Source organism: Crinia signifera, chromosome 1 (genome assembly GCF_055691185.1).
Source record: "Crinia signifera chromosome 1, ASM5569118v1, whole genome shotgun sequence".
NCBI classification, from domain to species: domain Eukaryota; kingdom Metazoa; phylum Chordata; class Amphibia; order Anura; family Myobatrachidae; genus Crinia; species Crinia signifera.
The window spans coordinates 31331523-31354861 of record NC_139217.1 but is presented as its reverse complement, the minus strand read 5'-3'; the positions used below and the strand labels follow the sequence as shown (position 1 = coordinate 31354861).

Sequence of the window (23339 nt, the reverse complement as noted above, 5' to 3'; positions counted from 1 at the left end):
CCCTGATGAGCCCTGCTGCTGACCACACCGCCCCCAGGTCAGCACTCAGTACCCCCGCTGCCCGCCCCACTGCTGCCCCTGATCACCACCGGCCCCCATGCCCCTCACCGCCCGCTGCAGCTCCCCGTACATGTGATAAATCGCAAGCGATTTATCACATGTAAAATTTGGCTCATCAAGTGCCAAATTGTATTTGAGCCTCCCGGGGAGCTGCCGGGCGGCTCACAGGAGTATTGGGTCCGACTTGTCCTAAGGACAAGTCGGCCTAATGTATGGGGGCCTTTACAATGTAACAAAACTGCAAGAGCTGAAGCTGCCCTTGTCCTCTGTATGACCCTGCTGTCTGCAAACTCTTCCCCCAAATCTGCATGTCCACTCTGACTGTAATAATGCTAGGGACACCATCTCTTTCTGTAAGAAATGAGGGGTACAAGGCAAAGAGACACTTGTAAGGCTTGCAAGCAGAGGCTACATAAAAATCTCCCCTTGTGGCCTCTGAGGACAAAGGGGACATCACCTCAGTGATCTGAGGAGGCCAGACAGGGCTATCCCTATGGGATGATATTAGATGCTGTCTATCACAGTGTTCTCAGATAACAGTGTAAACTGAGTTGTACCTTTCATGCAGGTTACTCTCTGCAGAGCTCTGGAGATTTCACCTGCCAATATACAGTATATACGTATACACTACACACACACAGGGAGAGAGAGTAGGTATAGGTAACCAGAGATAGAATCACTGGACAGGAGAGACAGTATAAGGAGATGAGCTGCCACAGGCCATAAACAACACCATGGTATATAACACAGGGGTGCTATGACCTAATTTACATACAGCCCAATACTGTCCTACCATGCTCTAAACCCCACTGTCTGATATCCCAGAACTTGGGGGAGCAGCTGCAGCCATAGATGCAGTTACTGGGAGACTAGGACATGCTGGAGCACAGGACTCCCTAGCAGCAGCAGTCAGGAGCCTCCAGCAGCATGCATGGGGGCCAAGCATATTAAAATGGCCGCCTAAGCTGCGTTTTAGCTGGGGAAGCACCTGGTCACTGGGAGCAAACCCCGCTGTACGCTCCCCACCCGGTTAGCTCCGAGTAGGGATCGTGACGCAAGCTGCATCACTCTGGGACAGAGGTCTCAGGAGCCGGGGACCCTGGCGCAAACCGCAAGCAGTGGCGATGGGGTCCCCCCGGCAGCTTCTATGGCGCGCTTTTCCGGAAAAAGACGCGCTGTTTACACCGCCCATTGCCCGGACTCCCCTGCTAGCGGGGAGCCGGGATATACATACCCTGCCTGCTGGCCGGCGGCGGTGAGGCTGTGCGGACTGAGGCGCGGCCGCATGCAGCGGCGTCCAGTCACTCTGGGACGGCGGTCCCAGGAGCCGGGGACCCCCGCGCAGACCGCGAGCAGTGGCGCTGGGGTCCCCCCGGCAGCTCCCGCGACGCAGACAGGCAGTCGGCAGAAGCTGCCTGTCTGTCCTCAATGTTAAAAGGTGTAAAAACAAACATAAATGAAATAAAAATTTCTATTTGCCCTAAGAGGACAAAACTGTTGCACCCAGCTCCCCGGGCACATTCTAAGACTGCCTGGGATGGGGAAGTAGAGGGGAGGAGTCAGCCACACTTGTAAATTTCTTAAAGTGCCCATGCTCCTAGTGGTCGCCCTCTATTCCCCACTGTAACTCCAGTGCCACCTAGTGGATGAAGGAGAAAAAAAAAATATTTAAAATTATTTTTAAATGACTATTTGGAAATGAACGGGGAGGTGCAGCGTTGACACAAAGGCAGCAAGTCAGTAACGGCTGAGAAGTCTCCAACGGTTGGAACCCCGATGCCTCGCATCCACCCACATTACACACGTTCCCATAGAGCGCAGTAAAACGGTACTTATTATCCTCAGTACATCACGGCCACATGGCCAAGTGTGGCATTGCTCCCAATGGTATTCTTCCTGTGGGGTCTGGATAGAGTTAGTTATAAATAGGTGTCAGGTGTAGTCACTGCAGCCGGAGTGAGCACCCGCTACCTGAGGACAGCGTGAGGAACTAATGTAACAATCGTCTACGCAAGTCAGTACTAGCAACCAATGCAAGCAGAGGAGAAAGGTATTACACCAGGAACTCACCTAAGTAAGGAACGTGTGTGCTCCCAAAAAAGTAAGTCCGGGAACAGGCCAAGGGGCCCTTAGGCGAGACACTCTGAACCACCTGTTAATACAACCCAAAAGTCCATTTCAGTGAGACAATGTACATACACAAAGACATCTGTAACCTAATAACACTTGTGCAGAGCTGGTAAGATATTACGGCCTGATGGTGTCTCCCCGTATAAGGAAGGGTGCAGCTGTCGCCAATGGCAACATGCAGGGAGCAGCTGTCACTAGCGGCAACACAGAGGGAGCAGCGGCAGACTCTACATAAAATAATCCAACCGAAACAAAATCTCTTGACGTCATACAACCATGTTCACCCAAACCGCATCCGTGTGCCAACATATAAACACACACAAGAAGGGGAATTTACTAAGATGGGAATTAAACTTCACAAGCGATGTTGCTGTGAGCAACCAATCAGATCCGTTCTACAATCTTCTAGAGGGTGCTAAATAAATAAGTAGATTCTGATTGGTTGCCAATAGCAACATCACATGTGAAGTTTAATTCCCATCTTAGTAAATTTCCCCCGAGATTTTAACAAGCAAAATACACTATGTTATCACACTTATTGCACAGCAGTTTCTGCAGGTGTCAGTAGACAACATGTTATACTACACCGCATGGAATAAGGGGGCCTACAGTGTGTCCCCGGGAGGGGGGAGGGAGATGTACAGTTACCATGTGTTTGGCTGTACTTCCTCCAGGACCCGTGTTCCTGACGAGATGGCCTTCAGACGGGAAGATAAAGCTTCCAGGCATCAAGTTCTCCCTGGTGGAGTGGCTGCCAAACAGGACAAAGGGCTGCCTGCGGGGACTGGAAGAGAACCCAACCATTAGACAATACATACACAAATCTCTATCTTCTGCACCCGCACAGCTGGGGTAGCCCCTTATACATATCGGATCATGGGTCAGAGCTGGGCATACTGTATGGGAGCGGATGGGGAAAGCAGAGGGCACTACAACAGAAGGGAACTCTAGGTGGATGGCTTGTTACAGAACACAAAGGAATCTTCTAATAAGCTGCATACGTGTAACAATAAAAAACCAGATACCTCAAATATATATAACAGTACAGCCCCCCGGCAGTGGTTTATTAGTAATTCCTCTCCCCATTATTATACTACACAGATTCAAGGTATACTGTATCACAAATGGAAACGGAGGGGCAGATTTATTAAGCTTGGTGAAGTGATAAACTGTCTGGTTTTTATCACCGGCCAATCAGCTCCTACCTGTGAAGTTACAGGCTTGGTTTGAAAAATGACAGGTTGAGCTGATTGGCCGGTGATAAAAACCAGAGAGTTTATCACTTCACCGAGCTTCATAAATCTACCCCTCAGTCCTGGAAAACAAAATAAGCAAATTTAAGGGGTATTAGTTCAGGAGGGATCATAAGGATGGGACTGAGAGCAGCCTCACAGCTCCGGGGGCTCATGGCCTAAAATTATAGCTAGCCCTTGGACCATTATTGAAACCGAAATCATCAGTATAAAGAGTGGTCAGTTGGCTGCGTCACACATGATAGAGGTTACAGACACTCCAAATATCTCAGCTGCTACAACAAGAAATGACACATACCTGTTATCAGTAATATGACTGGACAGCATCCCATGGCTGAAATAACTTCTGAGCGGCTAGAGAAAAGAAGGAACATTTTTATCCCATTTGTACAAAATGACGGATTAAATAACAGTAATATGTCCTACATGCATCCTGATATCACACGCTTATCACTATGTATCCCAGCTACAGACATATAGGTGCGGCTATGGTTACATGCATCCTGATATCACACGCTTATCACTATGTATCCCAGCTACAGACAGATGCTGCGCGGCTATGGTTACATGCATCCTGACATCACACGCTTATCACTATGTATCCCAGCTACAGACAGATGCTGCGCTGCTATGGTTACACACATCCTGATATCACACGCTTATCACTATGTATCCCAGCTACAGACAGATGCTGTGCGGCTATGGTTACATGCATCCTGATATCACACGCTTATCACTATGTATCCCAGCTACAGACAGATGCTGTGCGGCTATGGTTACATGCATCCTGATATCACACACTTATCACTATGTACCCCAGCTACAGACAGATGCTGTGCGGCTATGGTTACATGCATCCTGATATCACACGCTTATCACTATGTATCCCAGCTACAGACAGATGCTGTGCGGCTATGGTTACACGCATCCTGATATTACACGCTTACCACTATGTATCCCAGCTACAGACAGATGCTGTGCGGCTATGGTTACATGCATCCTGATATCACACGCTTATCACTATGTATCCCAGCTACAGACAAATGCTGTGCTGCTATGGTTACACGCATCCTGATATCACACACTTGTCACTATGTTTCCCAGCTACAGACAGATGCTGTGCGGCTATGGTTACATGCATCCTGATATCACACGCTTATCACTATGTATCCCAGCTACAGACAGATGCTGCGCGGCTATGGTTACAGGCATCCTGATATCACACACTTAACACTATGTATCCCAGCTACAGACAGATGCCGTGCGGCTATGGTTACACGCATCCTGATATCACACGCTTATCACTTTGTATCCCAGCTACAGACAGATGCCGTGCTGCTATGGTTACATGCATCCTGATATCACACGCTTATCACTATGTATCCCAGCTACAGACAGATGCTGTGCGGCTATGGTTACATACATCCTGATATCACACGCTTATCACTATGTATCCCAGCTACAGACAGATGCTGTGCGGCTATGGTTACATGCATCCTGATATCACACGCTTATCACTATGTATCCCAGCTACAGACAGATGCTGTGCGGCTATGGTTACATACATCCTGATATCACACACTTATCACTATGTATCCCAGCTACAGACAGATGCTGCGCGGCTATGGTTACACGCATCCTGATATCACACGCTTATCACTATGTATCCCAGCTACAGACAGATGCTGCGCGGCTATGGTTACATGCATCCTGATATCACACGCTTATCACTATGTATCCCAGCTACAGACAGATGCTGCACGGCTATGGTTACATACATCCTGATATCACACGCTTATCACTATGTATCCCAGCTACAGACAGATGCTGTGCTGCTATGGTTACATGCATCCTGATATCACACGCTTATCACTATGTATCCCAGCTACAGACAGATGCTGTGCGGCTATGGTTACATGCATCCTGATATCACACGCTTATGACTATGTATCCCAGCTACAGACAGATGCTGTGCGGCTATGGTTACATACATATACAGTTCATGTCATCAGATCTTACCTCTCCAGCCTGGGACTCCGACAGCTCCAGGAGAAAAGGAATTTCAGTTTCAAAGTTTGACAGGAAGCTGCTCCACTGATGCTGGAAGGCCACTAAGTCCTACAACACAACGCACCAGGGTTATTCTCCTACCACACAACACACCAGGGTTATTACCCTACAACACAACGCACCAGGGTTATTACCCTACAACACAACGCACCAGGGTTATTATCCTACAACACAACGCACCGCACCAGGGTTATTCTCCTACCACACAACGCACCAGGGTTATTCTCCTACCACACAACGCACCAGGGTTATTATCCTACAACACAACGCACCAGGGTTATTCTCCTACAACACAACGCACCAGGGTTATTATCCTACAACACAACGCGCCAGGGTTATTCTCCTACCACACAACGCACCAGGGTTATTCTCCTACCACACAACGCACCAGGGTTATTATCCTACAACACAACGCACCAGGGTTATTCTCCTACAACACAACGCACCAGGGTTATTATCCTACAACACAACGCGCCAGGGTTATTCTCCTACCACACAACGCACCAGGGTTATTCTCCTACCAAACAACGCACCTGGGTTATTACCCTACATCACAACGCACCAGGGATATTATCCTACCACACAACGCACCAGGGTTATTACCCTACCACACAACGCACCAGGGTTATTCTCCTACAACACAACGCACCACACCGCACCAGGGTTATTCTCCTACAACACAACGCACCAGGGTTATTCTCCTACAACACAACACACCAGGGTTATTATCCTACAACACAACGCACCAGGGTTATTATCCTAATAATGTGAAAGGTGTTTTAGATCTGAAGTCCTCCCGCTGCAGACCAAGTAGGTGATGGGGCATAACCAGGTAATGCCCACGGCCATAACTAGGTAATGCCCGAAGCCTATGCCAAGGCACACTGCACTACTCTCCGGTTCCCATCAACCACAAATGAAACACCTGCAGGTAATAATTATACCGGTAACCTCACCTCAGTCAGCAGCACCTCCAGAGACACAGGGTCCATGATGCTGTATGCCTTCCATAGGGACTCGCTCACGTCCATAAGCTGAAAAATACAGGGTAGGTCAGGACACTCACACAGACGTAACACAAGCTCCGTATCCACCAGCTCCTCCCTGCCACTCAGAATGTGTTGCATGCAATGTTCCCCAGGTGGTGAACAACAATATAACAACACACCGTAACGTCGCTCCTTACCCAACAGAGCAGGAGGCTGGGGACAGTGGTCTTCCTTCTCCTTCAAAACACCAACACTGGGTTCTAAGCACCAAGTGTCCATGTTGCCCCCACCCTCTCACCAATTCCCTGAGACACAGGGACAAGTAAAACAGAGAGGACGGGAGAGGGCAGGAGAGAGAAAGGGAAAATATATATAAGAGGGAGACAGACACTAGAAATTCGTTATAGACACATATAAAGCACAGGACGAGCACAAGTTGTCTGTAGACCACACACCGGACAAGAGGGGACAAACACGTTACTGTAATGCTGTGATGACAAAACGCTACGTACCTCGTATTTCATGGTGAAGAAACCGCCGCCACCAATGCCCTCTAGTGCAAATGCCTGGACGATCGGCCACTTCTCCACGATGAACATGTCAAACATTTGTAGGTGACCTGAGGATTACAGCAGGTGAAAGGTCACGCTGATGCTGAAAATCGCAGCAGAACTCGCTCCCCCTTTAGGGCTGTTTCACACAGTACGGTTCCTGCCGCACGGTGAAATCCCGTACGGTCAGGGAGCCGCGCCGCACTCAGAATTTTATAATGGCAGGGATGGCCACAGCCCGGCAGCCGTCCCTTCCAGTGGGGGGATCCGGCTGCAGCCGTGCGGCCGGGCCGTGGCCGTCCCGTGTGAATGGACACAATAGTGTCCATTCACAACTGCTGAGTGCGGCACGGCTCCCTGGCCGTACGGGATTTCACCGTGCGGCAGGAACCGTACTGTGTGAAACAGCCCTTAGTGCCCAGGGATTAGATTTGTGTTTGACGGCAGTATGTAAATGGGGTATATCGCTGCACTTACAACCATCGCTGGGAATAGTATTGTGCAGTGAAGCACAGTAGTAACACAGTAAGTAAGGCTGAATAAAGATGTACATCCATCAAGTTCAGACCGTTTTTACATAACCCATTAGAGGGTTCAGTCTGGATGTCGTATTCCCTACCGGGATTATTTATGGTGTTCCTAGTTAGGTAACTAGTGCCTAAGTTGACATTATTTTTCCCCCAGTCCCCTCTACTAAACCGTAGTGTGGTGGTTATAACCCTGAATGTAATCCAATAAATACTGGTCCAACCTTCTCTTAAATGTATGTATTGTGTCTGCCAACATCACCTCCTCTGGCAGAGTTCCATAAGGGCTGACACCGGGCGGCGAAACCCTACACAGATAAAAGCCGCACCATACACAGTAGTTAATGATGGACAGGACTGTGTCCATTCACACAGGACAGTCACAGCACGGCAGCCCGGTTGCAGCCGGATGTCACCACTGGCAAAGGACCGCGCTGCCGGCCTGTGGCCATCCCAACCATTGTAAACGTCTGTGTATGGCACAGCTTTTTGGCCATTCGGAGTTTCGCCGCCGCGCGTCCGCCGGAGCGTGTGAAACCGCCTTAACCGTAAACAAACCTTTCCTTCAGAGGGTGCGAAAGCTCTCATCTAGTTTAAATTGGCGCCCACGTGTCCTGGTCACTGACACGTCCTTTACCTCCAGGTAAAGAGGCTGTCTGACAGTGCCTTACATTTCCCCCTGATGCATTTGTACATGTTAATCAGGTCTCCTCTTAAACGTATTTTGTCAAGTGTAAACATTCCTATTTTGGCTAATCTGTCCTCAGACCTCAAGGTCTCCACCCCTCTTATTATCTTAGTTGCCCTTCGCTGACCTTTTTCCAGTTCTAGAACATCCTTTTTGGAGTGTGGAGCCCAGAATTGTCCTCAGAATTCCAGATGAAGCATAAGCAATGCCTTGTAGAGTGGCAAGATTACAGTGTCGTCCCTAACCGCCATGCCCCTTTATACAGGCTAGTACCCTATCGGCTTTAGATGCCGCTTAATGGGGTGTGGATCGTTTTATCGACCACACTTAGATTGACAGTCATTAAGTCAACACCGTTGGGTCGAGAGGTGGCAAGTTTGACAAGGTTCTAGGTCGACATGGGTGAAGGTCGACAGGTGTCTAGGTCGACATGGGACAAGGTCAACATGGGTTTAGGTCGACATGGGACAAGTTCAACATGGGTTTAGGTCGACATGGGGTTTTTTACCCGAATGTCGACACAGTCGACATGTAACAGTTGGAAGTCAACCGCAGCCCCTCGCATCGCTCGCAATGCATCGGGCACTATTTTATTCTCCCACCACGCCCTAGTGGATGGTAGGGCATGAAATATTGCCTGTTGGCACATGTCGGCTCAAAAAACAGTGAAATAACCAATGTTGACCTAGAACCCTGTCAAACTTGCCCCATGTGTCGACCTAAACCCATGTCAACCTTGTCCCATGTCGACCTAGACACCCGTCGACATTCATACATGTCGACCTAGAACCCTGACGACCTTGCCACCTGTCGACAATACGACCGTATCCCGCTTAATGACACTGAGCCATGCACCCAAGTTTGTTATCTATTTGCACTCCTCGGTCCTTTCCCTGGTGTGATTCTACCCCAACTAGATTGCAGGTAGCTGGTTGTGCCTTCCAATATACATGACCGGACATTTGTCAACATTGAGCTGCATTTTCCATTTCTCTGCCGGATGCGCATGTGCAGGTGGCAATAGTTTTCGTATTACCCAGAAATCCGTTGTGGTCAGCCCTAGGCTGCAGGCACCGCACAGTAGGACGACACTGCTGGGCCTCCACCGGCAGGTAAGCCATGTTAAATACTACAAGCACATTAGTTAATATCACTGTGCGATAAAGTGATACTGAAGGGATGGGGCCCTAAAGTGAGCTACAATTACATATTCAGTAACATGTGCACGTGGCATCACTTCATGTAAACTCTTTCCAGAGATTTTGACCAGAAACCTAATAATCTACACCAGGTGTATGTTACACAATGACAGAAGTCTCCTGGGATTTGGTACAAGGAAGGAGATATCCGCTACCCTTATAAGATACGTCTTCACCACACGGTAACACGAATTAGGCTGACCTTGGAAGCTGTAAGGAATCCCGATGCGGCTGCAGTCTCGCACCATGTTCACAAAACTGGCGATTTTAAATTCTTCTGCGGCTTCTTCATCTTCGTACTGCAGAAAGGGAACCCCCATTCATTATTAGTACAAAGCGTAGATTAAATAAGGCTCCCACTAGGTAAAACAAGGTACTATGCTCATTACACAGACTATAAACTCCACCAAATGGCAGGTAATTCATTCTGAGCGCATGGTCAGGTGACCAGGTGAACAGTGGTTGATTTACCCCTGCAGTCCTTCGCTCAGGATGGGGATATATATATATATATATATATATATATATATATATATATATATATATATATATATATATATATATATATATATATATATATATATATATATATATATATATATATATATATATTAAGGTATCATTTATTGCTACTTTTTCAAATACTTATTTTGCTGCCCCCTAGTGGAGCTATAGAGGTAATGCATACCTCACTTTCGGTCATGCAGTGGAAATGTAGGTTCCTCCAGCAGCTGACATACAGCAGCAGGTAGGTGTAGTTCACAGGATTACAGTACAGGTGAACACTGTCTGCTTTGATTAAGATAATAAGATCTAGGAGAGAGAGCAGGAAAGCAGTGGTTACACGTTTCCTCAGACAGGCAAGGACATGGTCGGAGTCACTGCTCGTTAACTCACCATCGAGAACCTCTTCGGGAAACCCTGTCCTTTCAAACTCAGCATTCCTGTGGCTGTACAGATCGAAGAGCAGATAATTCGCCAGTTCCCGGCACCCTTCATTGTAACGGCTGTCAATTCCTGGAAAGCAAACACTGATAAACATAGTGCACAATGCAAGATTCATAGCGTACACAGAACTAAAATAACAGGCCTGTATACAGTGACCCTTGTCTACAGTGACCCTCGGTCAATATTTCACTTTTATTTATAAACTTTCCTGAGGAAAGTATTAAAAATAAAACTAAAACAGAGATAGACGGAATCTTCTGAGGGGCCAAATTAACAGCTGCGTACATTCTAAGAATGGATTCAAATTAATTAAAAAACAAACATTTTTTTTTTTTATTTGCAGTGTTACATTTCAGTCCCTGAAACTTCCTTGCAATTCCTAAATGTTTCATACAATAGTTTTGTTAAACCTCTTGACTTAGACAGTCTGCACTTCAATTATATCCCCAATACAAATGGATTGTGGTTGCGTTAAGACTCCAAATAGGTAAAATGGTGTCAGTGTCCAACTGCCCAGTAACCTGCACATACTGTGACTGTGCTCCCACAGAGATGGCTGATCAGCTGCGGTCACATACCCAGTATACAGAGGATCCCATCCGGAGTGGATTTGCTGGAGTGCGTGAGGATTTCTTGTATTCTCCTTAGGCGACTGCAGCTAAAAAACACAAAACCCCATGAGACGTTAGAGGAGAGAAGTGAGAGCGAGCGAGCGAGCGAGAAAGATACATGTAACAGAACAAAAGGTACTTGTGTACTTTCACTGCTCCCATCGCATGCCATATGTAGTGGCATGTGATTTTTGCCGTTTTTAAGCATTTTTTTTAAATCGCATGCGATTTTTAACAGAAATGCATCCAAATGCATTGAAATTAGTATCAAACATGTTCAATGGCCCCCAAATGTAATTTTTCAGGCTGTACCACCACCACTATCAACGCAAACCCGAAGCGTAGCGAGCGCAGCGGTACGCATCCTACGACCTTTTCATACTTCCACTATCCACGTCGGCGTGGAGTTGAGAATAGAAAGTGTGGCGAGCGGACACGGATACCTTTACAGGTATACGCGTCCCCTCGCGGGCTTCACAGGTGTCCACGTACATACCATGCTCTACAAAGTGTCTTCCCCAACCTACAAAACTTACTGGGGAGTGATAACTCTTCCCTCTGGAGAACCCTGCCAGACCCCCAACAGCACATCAACCCAGAGCTGATGAGACATCGCACTCACCCACCCAGACTAGACTGGAGTCATAATTGCGCACTGTTGGGTATTTGCATGTTGAAATGGTCATATCTGGTCAATTAGACAAGAGACTGGATACTCTGCACAAGTGTGCGCATGTGATCTAATGAGGATACATCTAGAACTTGCGTGCCGTCTTATGCATCCGCACACATATATATGACCACAGACTATTACAACAAGCTCTGTATTGTACAACGGGAATGCAGTCACAATGCCGGTGGTAGAAACGACAGACCCTGGCAGTGGCCACAGCGCCAGCGCAGGAATCCTGACAATGCTGAAGATCCCAGCAGTCGGTATCCCAATCATAAGTATGCCAGGGTGGGTTAGGTTTAGGCAATAGGGGCTACTTTAAGGGAAGGTGTTAGGCAAAAGGTAGGGAGGGATATGGAGAGAGGGTTAGTATCCTCTCCCAGTCGCTGTTGGGAATTTCATTATCAGGATGCTGCTGTTAGTCTTATGGCTGCCGGTATCCTGACCACAAGTTCTGTACAGTGGTGCTACAAATACCCCTTTTATATCGCAAAAAGAACCTGGGTAATTGCCGGGTCAAGGTGCATTGTGAAAGCACGACACCTTTTACCCCGGGTTAACCAACATGGCAATTCGACCCGGGTTACAAGAAAGATTAAACCCAGGTCGCCCGCTGTATAATGTGGTGAACGTGCCGGACCTGAGATTGCGATATAAAGCGGTGATTGTACTAAAACCAGGACCGGTAACAATAACTGATAATATAGAAAAAGACCCTGCAAACCTCCATCCCAGTAATGCTCTAGTTACATGTAAACACCTTCCAAATTAAGCAATAAATAAACAGATTATTCCCTAACTGACTGTGCAAACCGGTGCCAAACAAAGCTAGGCCGATAATAGTGAATGGTGGCTGTGGTTCAGCATTAAGCATGGTTAGTAAATAACCCTCATTGTGACACATAATAGAGTCACTGTTTATAGCAACACCACCAGTGACTTGTTTCTCTTCCTACCATACAACAATATAGGGAAAGGTGGGGAGAGCAGAGGCCGACACGTCCCAGTAACTTCCCGTCTTGCCCAGGTCCACAATAAACAACACAGACCCACAATAAGCAAACAATAGGTGACCTGAAGCTCAGCATTAACAATTACAGCCTAAAAGCCATGTTCAGTATTGCCACCCTCACCAAAGTCGAATCACTTTCCTTTTTGTACAGCTCATGCCAAACAATGCCTGATGGGTAACACTACAGCCAGCCCCATGTCAGAATCGGCTGGAACACCCAGCGACATTTCTTACCTACAGACCATTGAGCCAATTCATCCAAGGATTTTCCTATTTAGCAATGCCCCCATTGTATTTAGCGATTGTGTCTATTGCATATAGATGCTATTTATTACATAGGTCTCCTGTGCAGCGGTGAGCGGTACCTGTACCACTGCCTAGCAGTAGCATATAGATGCTAGCTATTACATAGGTCTCCTGTGCAGCGGTGAGCGGTACCTGTACCACTGCCTAGCGGTAGCATATAGATGCTAGTTATTACATAGGTCTCCTGTGCAGCGGTGAGCGGTACCTGTACCACTGCCTAGCGGTAGCATATAGATGCTAGTTATTACATAGGTCTCCTGTGCAGCGGGGAGCAGTACCTGTACCACTGCCTAGCAGTAGCATATAGATGCTAGTTATTACCTAGGTCTCCTGTGCAGCGGTGAGCGGTACCTGAACCACTGCCTAGCGGTAGCATATAGATGCTAGTTATTACATAGGTCTCATGTGCAGCGGTGAGCAGTACCTGTACCACTGCCTAGCGGTAGCATATAGATGCTAGTTATTACATAGGTCTCCTGTGCAGCGGTGAGCAGTACCTGTACCACTGCCTAGCGGTAGCATATAGATGCTAGTTATTACATAGGTCTCCTGTGCAGCGGTGAGCGGTACCTGTACTACTGCCTAGCGGTAGCATATAGATGCTAGTTATTACATAGGTCTCATGTGCAGCGGTGAGCAGTACCTGTACCACTGCCTAGCGGTAGCATATAGATGCTAGTTATTACATAGGTCTCCTGTGCAGCGGTGAGCGGTACCTGTACCACTGCCTAGCGGTAGCATATAGATGCTAGTTATTACATAGGTCTCCTGTGCAGCGGTGAGCGGTACCTGTACCACTGCCTAGCGGTAGCATATAGATGCTAGTTATTACATAGGTCTCATGTGCAGCGGTGAGCAGTACCTGTACCACTGCCTAGCGGTAGCATATAGATGCTAGTTATTACATACTGTAGGTCTCCTGTGCAGCGGGGAGCAGTACCTGTACCACTGCCTAGCGGTAGCATATAGATGCTAGTTATTACATAGGTCTCCTGTGCAGCGGTGAGCGGTACCTGTACCACTGCCTAGCGGTAGCATATAGATGCTAGTTATTACATAGGTCTTCTGTGCAGCGGTGAGCAGTACCTGTACCACTGCCTAGCGGTAGACTATAGATGCTAGTTATTACATAGGTCTCCTGTGCAGCGGTGAGCAGTACCTGTACCACTGCCTAGCGGTAGCATATAGATGCTAGTTATTACATACTGTAGGTCTCCTGTGCAGCGGTGAGCGGTACCTGTACCACTGCCTAGCGGTAGCATATAGATGCTAGTTATTACATAGGTCTCCTGTGCAGCGGTGAGCGGTACCTGTACTACTGCCTAGCGGTAGCATATAGATGCTAGTTATTACATAGGTCTCATGTGCAGCGGTGAGCAGTACCTGTACCACTGCCTAGCGGTAGCATATAGATGCTAGTTATTACATAGGTCTCCTGTGCAGCGGTGAGCGGTACCTGTACCACTGCCTAGCGGTAGCATATAGATGCTAGTTATTACATAGGTCTCCTGTGCAGCGGTGAGCGGTACCTGTACTACTGCCTAGCGGTAGCATATAGATGCTAGTTATTACATAGGTCTCCTGTGCAGCGGTGAGCGGTACCTGTACCACTACCTAGCGGTAGCATATAGATGCTAGTTATTACATAGGTCTCCTGTGCAGCGGGGAGCAGTACCTGTACCACTGCCTAGCGGTAGCATATAGATGCTAGTTATTACATAGGTCTCCTGTGCAGCGGTGAGCAGTACCTGTACCACTGCCTAGCGGTAGCATATAGATGCTAGTTATTACATAGGTCTTCTGTGCAGCGGTGAGCAGTACCTGTACCACTGCCTAGCGGTAGACTATAGATGCTAGTTATTACATAGGTCTCCTGTGCAGCGGTGAGCAGTACCTGTACCACTGCCTAGCGGTAGCATATAGATGCTAGTTATTACATACTGTAGGTCTCCTGTGCAGCGGGGAGCAGTACCTGTACCACTGCCTAGCGGTAGCATATAGATGCTAGTTATTACATAGGTCTCCTGTGCAGCGGTGAGCGGTACCTGTACCACTGCCTAGCGGTAGCATATAGATGCTAGTTATTACATAGGTCTTCTGTGCAGCGGTGAGCAGTACCTGTACCACTGCCTAGCGGTAGACTATAGATGCTAGTTATTACATAGGTCTCCTGTGCAGCGGTGAGCAGTACCTGTACCACTGCCTAGCGGTAGCATATAGATGCTAGTTATTACATACTGTAGGTCTCCTGTGCAGCGGTGAGCGGTACCTGTACCACTGCCTAGCGGTAGCATATAGATGCTAGTTATTACATAGGTCTCCTGTGCAGCGGTGAGCGGTACCTGTACTACTGCCTAGCGGTAGCATATAGATGCTAGTTATTACATAGGTCTCATGTGCAGCGATGAGCAGTACCTGCACCACTGCCTAGCGGTAGCATATAGATGCTAGTTATTACATAGGTCTCCTGTGCAGCGGTGAGCGGTACCTGTACCACTGCCTAGCGGTAGCATATAGATGCTAGTTATTACATAGGTCTCCTGTGCAGCGGTGAGCGGTACCTGTACTACTGCCTAGCGGTAGCATATAGATGCTAGTCATTACATAGGTCTCCTGTGCAGCGGTGAGCAGTACCTGTACCACTGCCTAGCGGTAGACTATAGATGCTAGTTATTACATAGGTCTCCTGTGCAGCGGTGAGCAGTACCTGTACCACTGCCTAGCGGTAGCATATAGATGCTAGTTATTACATACTGTAGGTCTCATGTGCAGCGGTGAGCAGTACCTGTACCACTGCCTAGCGGTAGCATATAGATGCTAGTTATTACATAGGTCTCCTGTGCAGCGGTGAGCGGTACCTGTACCACTGCCTAGCGGTAGCATATAGATGCTAGTTATTACATAGGTCTCCTGTGCAGCGGTGAGCAGTACCTGTACCACTGCCTAGCGGTAGCATATAGATGCTAGTTATTACATAGGTCTTCTGTGCAGCGGTGAGCAGTACCTGTACCACTGCCTAGCGGTAGACTATAGATGCTAGTTATTACATAGGTCTCCTGTGCAGCGGTGAGCAGTACCTGTACCACTGCCTAGCGGTAGCATATAGATGCTAGTTATTACATACTGTAGGTCTCCTGTGCAGCGGGGAGCAGTACCTGTACCACTGCCTAGCGGTAGCATATAGATGCTAGTTATTACATAGGTCTCCTGTGCAGCGGTGAGCGGTACCTGTACCACTGCCTAGCGGTAGCATATAGATGCTAGTTATTACATAGGTCTTCTGTGCAGCGGTGAGCAGTACCTGTACCACTGCCTAGCGGTAGACTATAGATGCTAGTTATTACATAGGTCTCCTGTGCAGCGGTGAGCAGTACCTGTACCACTGCCTAGCGGTAGCATATAGATGCTAGTTATTACATACTGTAGGTCTCCTGTGCAGCGGTGAGCGGTACCTGTACCACTGCCTAGCGGTAGCATATAGATGCTAGTTATTACATAGGTCTCCTGTGCAGCGGTGAGCGGTACCTGTACTACTGCCTAGCGGTAGCATATAGATGCTAGTTATTACATAGGTCTCATGTGCAGCGGTGAGCAGTACCTGTACCACTGCCTAGCGGTAGCATATAGATGCTAGTTATTACATAGGTCTCCTGTGCAGCGGTGAGCGGTACCTGTACCACTGCCTAGCGGTAGCATATAGATGCTAGTTATTACATAGGTCTCCTGTGCAGCGGTGAGCGGTACCTGTACTACTGCCTAGCGGTAGCATATAGATGCTAGTTATTACATAGGTCTCATGTGCAGCGGTGAGCAGTACCTGTACCACTGCCTAGCGGTAGCATATAGATGCTAGTTATTACATAGGTCTCCTGTGCAGCGGGGAGCAGTACCTGTACCACTGCCTAGCGGTAGCATATAGATGCTAGTTATTACATAGGTATCCTGTGCAGCGGGGAGCAGTACCTGTACCACTGCCTAGCGGTAGCATATAGATGCTAGTTATTACATAGGATTCCTGTGCAGCGGTGAGCAGTACCTGTACCACTGCCTAGCGGTAGCATATAGATGCTAGTTATTACATACTGTAGGTCTCCTGTGCAGCGGTGAGCGGTACCTGTACCACTGCCTAGCGGTAGCATATAGATGCTAGTTATTACATAGGTCTTCTGTGCAGCGGTGAGCAGTACCTGTACCACTGCCTAGCGGTAGACTATAGATGCTAGTTATTACATAGGTCTCCTGTGCAGCGGTGAGCAGTACCTGTACCACTGCCTAGCGGTAGCATATAGATGCTAGTTATTACATACTGTAGGTCTCCTGTGCAGCGGGGAGCAGTACCTGTACCACTGCCTAGCGGTAGCATATAGATGCTAGTTATTACATAGGTCTCCTGTGCAGCGGTGAGCGGTACCTGTACCACTGCCTAGCGGTAGCATATAGATGCTAGTTATTACATAGGTCTTCTGTGCAGCGGTGAGCAGTACCTGTACCACTGCCTAGCGGTAGACTATAGATGCTAGTTATTACATAGGTCTCCTGTGCAGCGGTGAGCAGTACCTGTACCACTGCCTAGCGGTAGCATATAGATGCTAGTTATTACATACTGTAGGTCTCCTGTGCAGCGGTGAGCGGTACCTGTACCACTGCCTAGCGGTAGCATATAGATGCTAGTTATTACATAGGTCTCTTGTGCAGCGGTGAGCGGTACCTGTACTACTGCCTAGCGGTAGCATATAGATGCTAGTTATTACATAGGTCTCATGTGCAGCGGTGAGCAGTACCTGTACCACTGCCTAGCGGTAGCATATAGATGCTAGTTATTACATAGGTCTCCTGTGCAGCGGTGAGCGGTACCTGTACCACTGCCTAGCGGTAGCATATAGATGCTAGTTATTACATAGGTCTCCTGTGCAGCGGTGAGCGGTACCTGTACTACTGCCTAGCGGTAGCATATAGATGCTAGTTATTACATAGGTCTCCTGTGCAGCGGTGAGCAGTACCTGTACCACTGCCTAGCAGTAGACTATAGATGCTAGTTATTACATAGGTCTCCTGTGCAGCGGTGAGCAGTACCTGTACCACTGCCTAGCGGTAGCATATAGATGCTAGTTATTACATACTGTAGGTCTCATGTGCAGCGGTGAGCAGTACCTGTACCACTGCCTAGCGGTAGCATATAGATGCTAGTTATTACATAGGTCTCCTGTGCAGCGGTGAGCGGTACCTGTACCACTGCCTAGCGGTAGCATATAGATGCTAGTTATTACATAGGTCTCCTGTGCAGCGGTGAGCAGTACCTGTACCACTGCCTAGCGGTAGCATATAGATGCTAGTTATTACATAGGTCTTCTGTGCAGCGGTGAGCAGTACCTGTACCACTGCCTAGCGGTAGACTATAGATGCTAGTTATTACATAGGTCTCATGTGCAGCGGTGAGCAGTACCTGTACCACTGCCTAGCGGTAGCATATAGATGCTAGTTATTACATACTGTAGGTCGCCTGTGCAGCGGGGAGCAGTACCTGTACCACTGCCTAGCGGTAGCATATAGATGCTAGTTATTACATAGGTCTCCTGTGCAGCGGTGAGCGGTACCTGTACCACTGCCTAGCGGTAGCATATAGATGCTAGTTATTACATAGGTCTTCTGTGCAGCGGTGAGCAGTACCTGTACCACTGCCTAGCGGTAGACTATAGATGCTAGTTATTACATAGGTCTCCTGTGCAGCGGTGAGCAGTACCTGTACCACTGCCTAGCGGTAGCATATAGATGCTAGTTATTACATACTGTAGGTCTCCTGTGCAGCGGTGAGCGGTACCTGTACCACTGCCTAGCGGTAGCATATAGATGCTAGTTATTACATAGGTCTCCTGTGCAGCGGTGAGCGGTACCTGTACTACTGCCTAGCGGTAGCATATAGATGCTAGTTATTACATAGGTCTCATGTGCAGCGGTGAGCAGTACCTGTACCACTGCCTAGCGGTAGCATATAGATGCTAGTTATTACATAGGTCTCCTGTGCAGCGGTGAGCGGTACCTGTACCACTGCCTAGCGGTAGCATATAGATGCTAGTTATTACATAGGTCTCCTGTGCAGCGGTGAGCGGTACCTGTACTACTGCCTAGCGGTAGCATATAGATGCTAGTTATTACATAGGTCTCATGTGCAGCGGTGAGCAGTACCTGTACCACTGCCTAGCGGTAGCATATAGATGCTAGTTATTACATAGGTCTCCTGTGCAGCGGGGAGCAGTACCTGTACCACTGCCTAGCGGTAGCATATAGATGCTAGTTATTACATAGGTCTCCTGTGCAGCGGGGAGCAGTACCTGTACCACTGCCTAGCGGTAGCATATAGATGCTAGTTATTACATAGGATTCCTGTGCAGCGGTGAGCAGTACCTGTACCACTGCCTAGCGGTAGCATATAGATGCTAGTTATTACATACTGTAGGTCTCCTGTGCAGCGGTGAGCGGTACCTGTACCACTGCCTAGCGGTAGCATATAGATGCTAGTTATTACATAGGATTCCTGTGCAGCGGTGAGCAGTACCTGTACCACTGCCTAGCGGTAGACTATAGATGCTAGTTATTACATACTGTAGGTCTCCTGTGCAGCGGGGAGCAGTACCTGTACCACTGCCTAGCGGTAGCATATAGATGCTAGTTATTACATAGGTCTCCTGTGCAGCGGTGAGCGGTACCTGTACCACTGCCTAGCGGTAGCATATAGATGCTAGTTATTACATAGGTCTCCTGTGCAGCGGTGAGCGGTACCTGTACCATTGCCTAGCGGTAGCATATAGATGCTAGTTATTACATAGGTCTCCTGTGCAGCGGTGAGCAGTACCTGTACTACTGCCTAGCGGTAGCATATAGATGCTAGTTATTACATAGGTCTCCTGTGCAGCGGTGAGCAGTACCTGTACCACTGCCTAGCGGTAGCATATAGATGCTAGTTATTACATAGGTCTCCTGTGCAGCGGTGAGCAGTACCTGTACCACTGCCTAGCGGTAGCATATAGATGCTAGTTATTACATAGGTCTTCTGTGCAGCGGTGAGCAGTACCTGTACCACTGCCTAGCGGTAGCATATAGATGCTAGTTATTACATACTGTAGGTCTCCTGTGCAGCGGTGAGCGGTACCTGTACCATTGCCTAGCAGTAGCATATAGATGCTAGTTATTACATACTGTAGGTCTCCTGTGCAGCGGTGAGCGGTACCTGTACCACTGCCTAGCGGTAGCATATAGATGCTAGTTATTACATAGGTCTCCTGTGCAGCGGTGAGCAGTACCTGTACCATTGCCTAGCGGTCATTCTAGCACACTGCATCTTCTAAAGCCAGTGCAGTTCCTCTTTCCTGCCTGGGGTGTCGCTCTCTACTGCGGTGGCTTCTAGCACGGTCAGATCTGTATTTTGGTAGTGACAGCACAGGTAGGAATGAGGAACCGCACAGATTTTTGGATGATGCAGGTTGCTAGAACGACCACTACCCCTGACCATCCTTCTATAATAAATGAACGGTATCTGGCTGGCCGCGCAGTAGCTCTGTGCTGCTGGCCACCATTGCGGGGGAGAGGAGGACTTTTTGCCTTTGCTGATGTTTTTGGTTAAATAGCCCCAGGAAAGATTTTTGCAGTTAATCTGATAAATAAGTTGGGCCAACACATAACGAGCTGTTAGCAGGTGCCCCATGTGACACTGCAGCGTCCCCTGACAGAACACAGAACGCAGCACACAGAGCAGAACGCACAACAGCATCATGTGATTACCGCAGGGCGTGTGAGTAAACAAAGGCTCACATTGCAACAGACCTCGGTGCAGAATTCCTGAAGGGTTTTATTAACCTGAGAAAATACCCATCCACTCAGCTGTGATTTATGCGCTCGTCACATGCGGAACCCAGCTAAACACATAATTCAGGGGTGTCTGCAATCTCACGGAGACACGCTGCAGAAAGGAAGGGATACCGGGAGCGCTCACCAAATTACTTTAATTATGGAGGAGTCTCCAATTAGCTAATGCAATCTGCAGCCTTGATTAAAAGCGAGGAACATCACATTACATTCCAAACTGCTGCCAAAGAGAGGTGACTGGCTGTAAAGTGGATTATTAGCTGGGATAAGGAGAGTAGGAGTGGCGGCCTCAGGGAACGACGTAGATGGCAACGCAACCCCTTAGTGCACACTCCTGCCTGCCCATAGTAATGGCGAACATATGATCTGCGGCTTGTCTCACCGAGCTAAGACACGCTGCCAAGCCTCTGCATTGTGTTATACACTATAATAAGCTATTGGGGTCTTCCTACTCCAGTGAGCGTATAATATTGCTGTATACATCTGAGCGACCACTGCTAGTGATAACATGACCATCGCACAACGAAGCCTAATTATCAACACCATCATACGTTATTGTCATTTCAGGATGGCACAATTAGAAGAAAAAAAAAAAACCATAAAATAAAAACTTTATTCTTAGAACAATGGAACGGCATATTGTGGTCACCAATATGGCTGATTTTGCCTTGTCGGGCTATCGCACTATATAGAATAGAATAGAATCAACTTTATTGGCCATGTGTGCTTGCGCACACTAGGAATTTTCTGTGGAATTACAGTGCAGCATCAAGCGGGGATGAATGGGGGGGGGGGGCACCGCTTAGTGTCATGTTATCTCACTAATGCCGGCACTGATGTAGAACTGGCCCGAACCAGTCCACAAATTCTCAGTGCGTCCGGATTGAACCTTCACCATGAATAATCTGATCCCAATCTGGTCGTGTGGGATGGTAAAGAACGTGGTGCGATGATGCTAACACATGGGAACAAGCCTTGGTGACCCTGGCACAGGGCATTCCCTGGCATGTGGGCAGAAATGATGCAATCAGCAACTGATTATAGCTATAAACGTAACTATATTCTAATGTACGTGTGCCGTGTGGCCTTCTGTCAGTGCGGACTCCGTTAGCACCCCAAAGGGAGAATAGAATAGGTGGCCAGTCACCGAGCCAGCAGTGTGGTGAGTACGGACTGTCACAATCCCTACGGTCGGTGTGCTAGAACCCACCCTCATATGCAACACGGAAGGATAACGATGTGATGTCCAATTGGAATCCAAATGATAGGTCAACACATTGCTAAGACAACGGTTGACACAAGAATAAGTCGACATGAGTTTTTCCCAATGTTATTTTTTTAATTATGTATGCGGTACACGTGATGTTGACCTTTTGTCAATATCGTCCTTGTGCCGACGCAGACAATGTCACCCCATGACCCATACCTGTACAGTGGCGCCCAGGTGGACACCGCACGTGCGGCTCTCCCCATGAATCTATCTGCCCATCTCATGTCCTTTATACGGGGTGGGCGGGGCTTGATCTCATGTCCTCTATACAGGGTGGGAGGGGCTTCCTTGTAATGCCTCGGAGGACTGGCCACCTCTGCCGGAGACACAGCTGCGTATAGAGCCCTGTCTTTCATTATAACTCAGTCTCTCTCCTGATATCTGCCTTCATGCACATACATGTCCTCCTGAAATCCATGCACGTCAGGTGTGATCACCAGGGAGCTGCCCTGTACTGGATGCAGGTATAAAGGGTAAGAATGCTACACACAGCCACTATACAGTATATGTGTGTGCACGTTACCACCAAGTAGGGGAGAGGTGAGTGGTAACCATATTTCCATCATCACTGGTGTTACCAGTGTATAGCTCAGTACTGTAACATCTCTGAGACACTAAAGGGGCATACACACGTCGAGATCTGTGCTAAGCAATTTTGCTGGTGTCAAGATATCCCATGGAGAGCACATACACATGCAGAGATTTGTGCAAAGCTTAAGCAACAAAAGGCCGTGTAGTTGTTCAGAATGAGAGATTGCGATCAGTATCTCTAATTCTGTACACACAGAGAGATTTGCAGTAGCAATCTAAATAGATTTTGACTGCATGCACTGACTTAGTTAGCAAGAGATATTTAATCTCTCGGAGCATACACACGGAGAGATCTGTGCTTACTTTCTAAGCAATCTAGTCAGATTGCTTAGAAAATAGCACAAATTTGCTCCGTGTGTACACCCCTTAAAGGAGGACGGGGCCCCACGAAACACCTGCAGGGTGTGGCTCGCCCTGCAAGCAGTTAGCGAAGGCCTTCGTACGCTGCCTTCGGGTGGACGCTTGCGCACAGCGCACCATGCGCGGCCGTTTGTTTATGGGATGGGCTGCGATTTCGGGTCTGAATCGGCACCTAAGACGCTGCTTTCCAGGACACTACAAGTCTAATTCAGAGGTGGATGGCCTTGGGTCTGTTGCCAGA

The 23339-nt window shown here is 48.1% G+C and overlaps 1 protein-coding gene across 4 annotated transcripts in view; it reads right to left on the bottom strand.

The window, feature by feature from the left end:
• Window positions 1-23339, bottom strand: part of DNAAF9 (dynein axonemal assembly factor 9) — an 83059-nt gene that overhangs the window by 51756 nt on the left and 7964 nt on the right. For 2 of the 4 annotated variants that reach the window (XM_083185589.1, XM_083185749.1), the window contains exons 1-11: window positions 22304-22371; window positions 10994-11073; window positions 10365-10484; window positions 10156-10280; window positions 9670-9766; window positions 7015-7121; window positions 6470-6547; window positions 5463-5561; window positions 3742-3797; window positions 2839-2974; window positions 2131-2212 (exon numbers count right to left, since the gene is read on the bottom strand). In XM_083185589.1, the coding sequence (XP_083041715.1) occupies window positions 2131-2212; window positions 2839-2974; window positions 3742-3797; window positions 5463-5561; window positions 6470-6547; window positions 7015-7121; window positions 9670-9766; window positions 10156-10280; window positions 10365-10484; window positions 10994-11073; window positions 22304-22371 (1048 nt within the window). Of the gene's footprint in view, window positions 1-2130; window positions 2213-2838; window positions 2975-3741; window positions 3798-5462; window positions 5562-6469; window positions 6548-6699; window positions 6808-7014; window positions 7122-9669; window positions 9767-10155; window positions 10281-10364; window positions 10485-10993; window positions 11074-22303; window positions 22372-23339 lie in introns of those variants that run through there. The other 2 variants (XM_083185662.1, XM_083185830.1) reach the window with 2 other exon arrangements.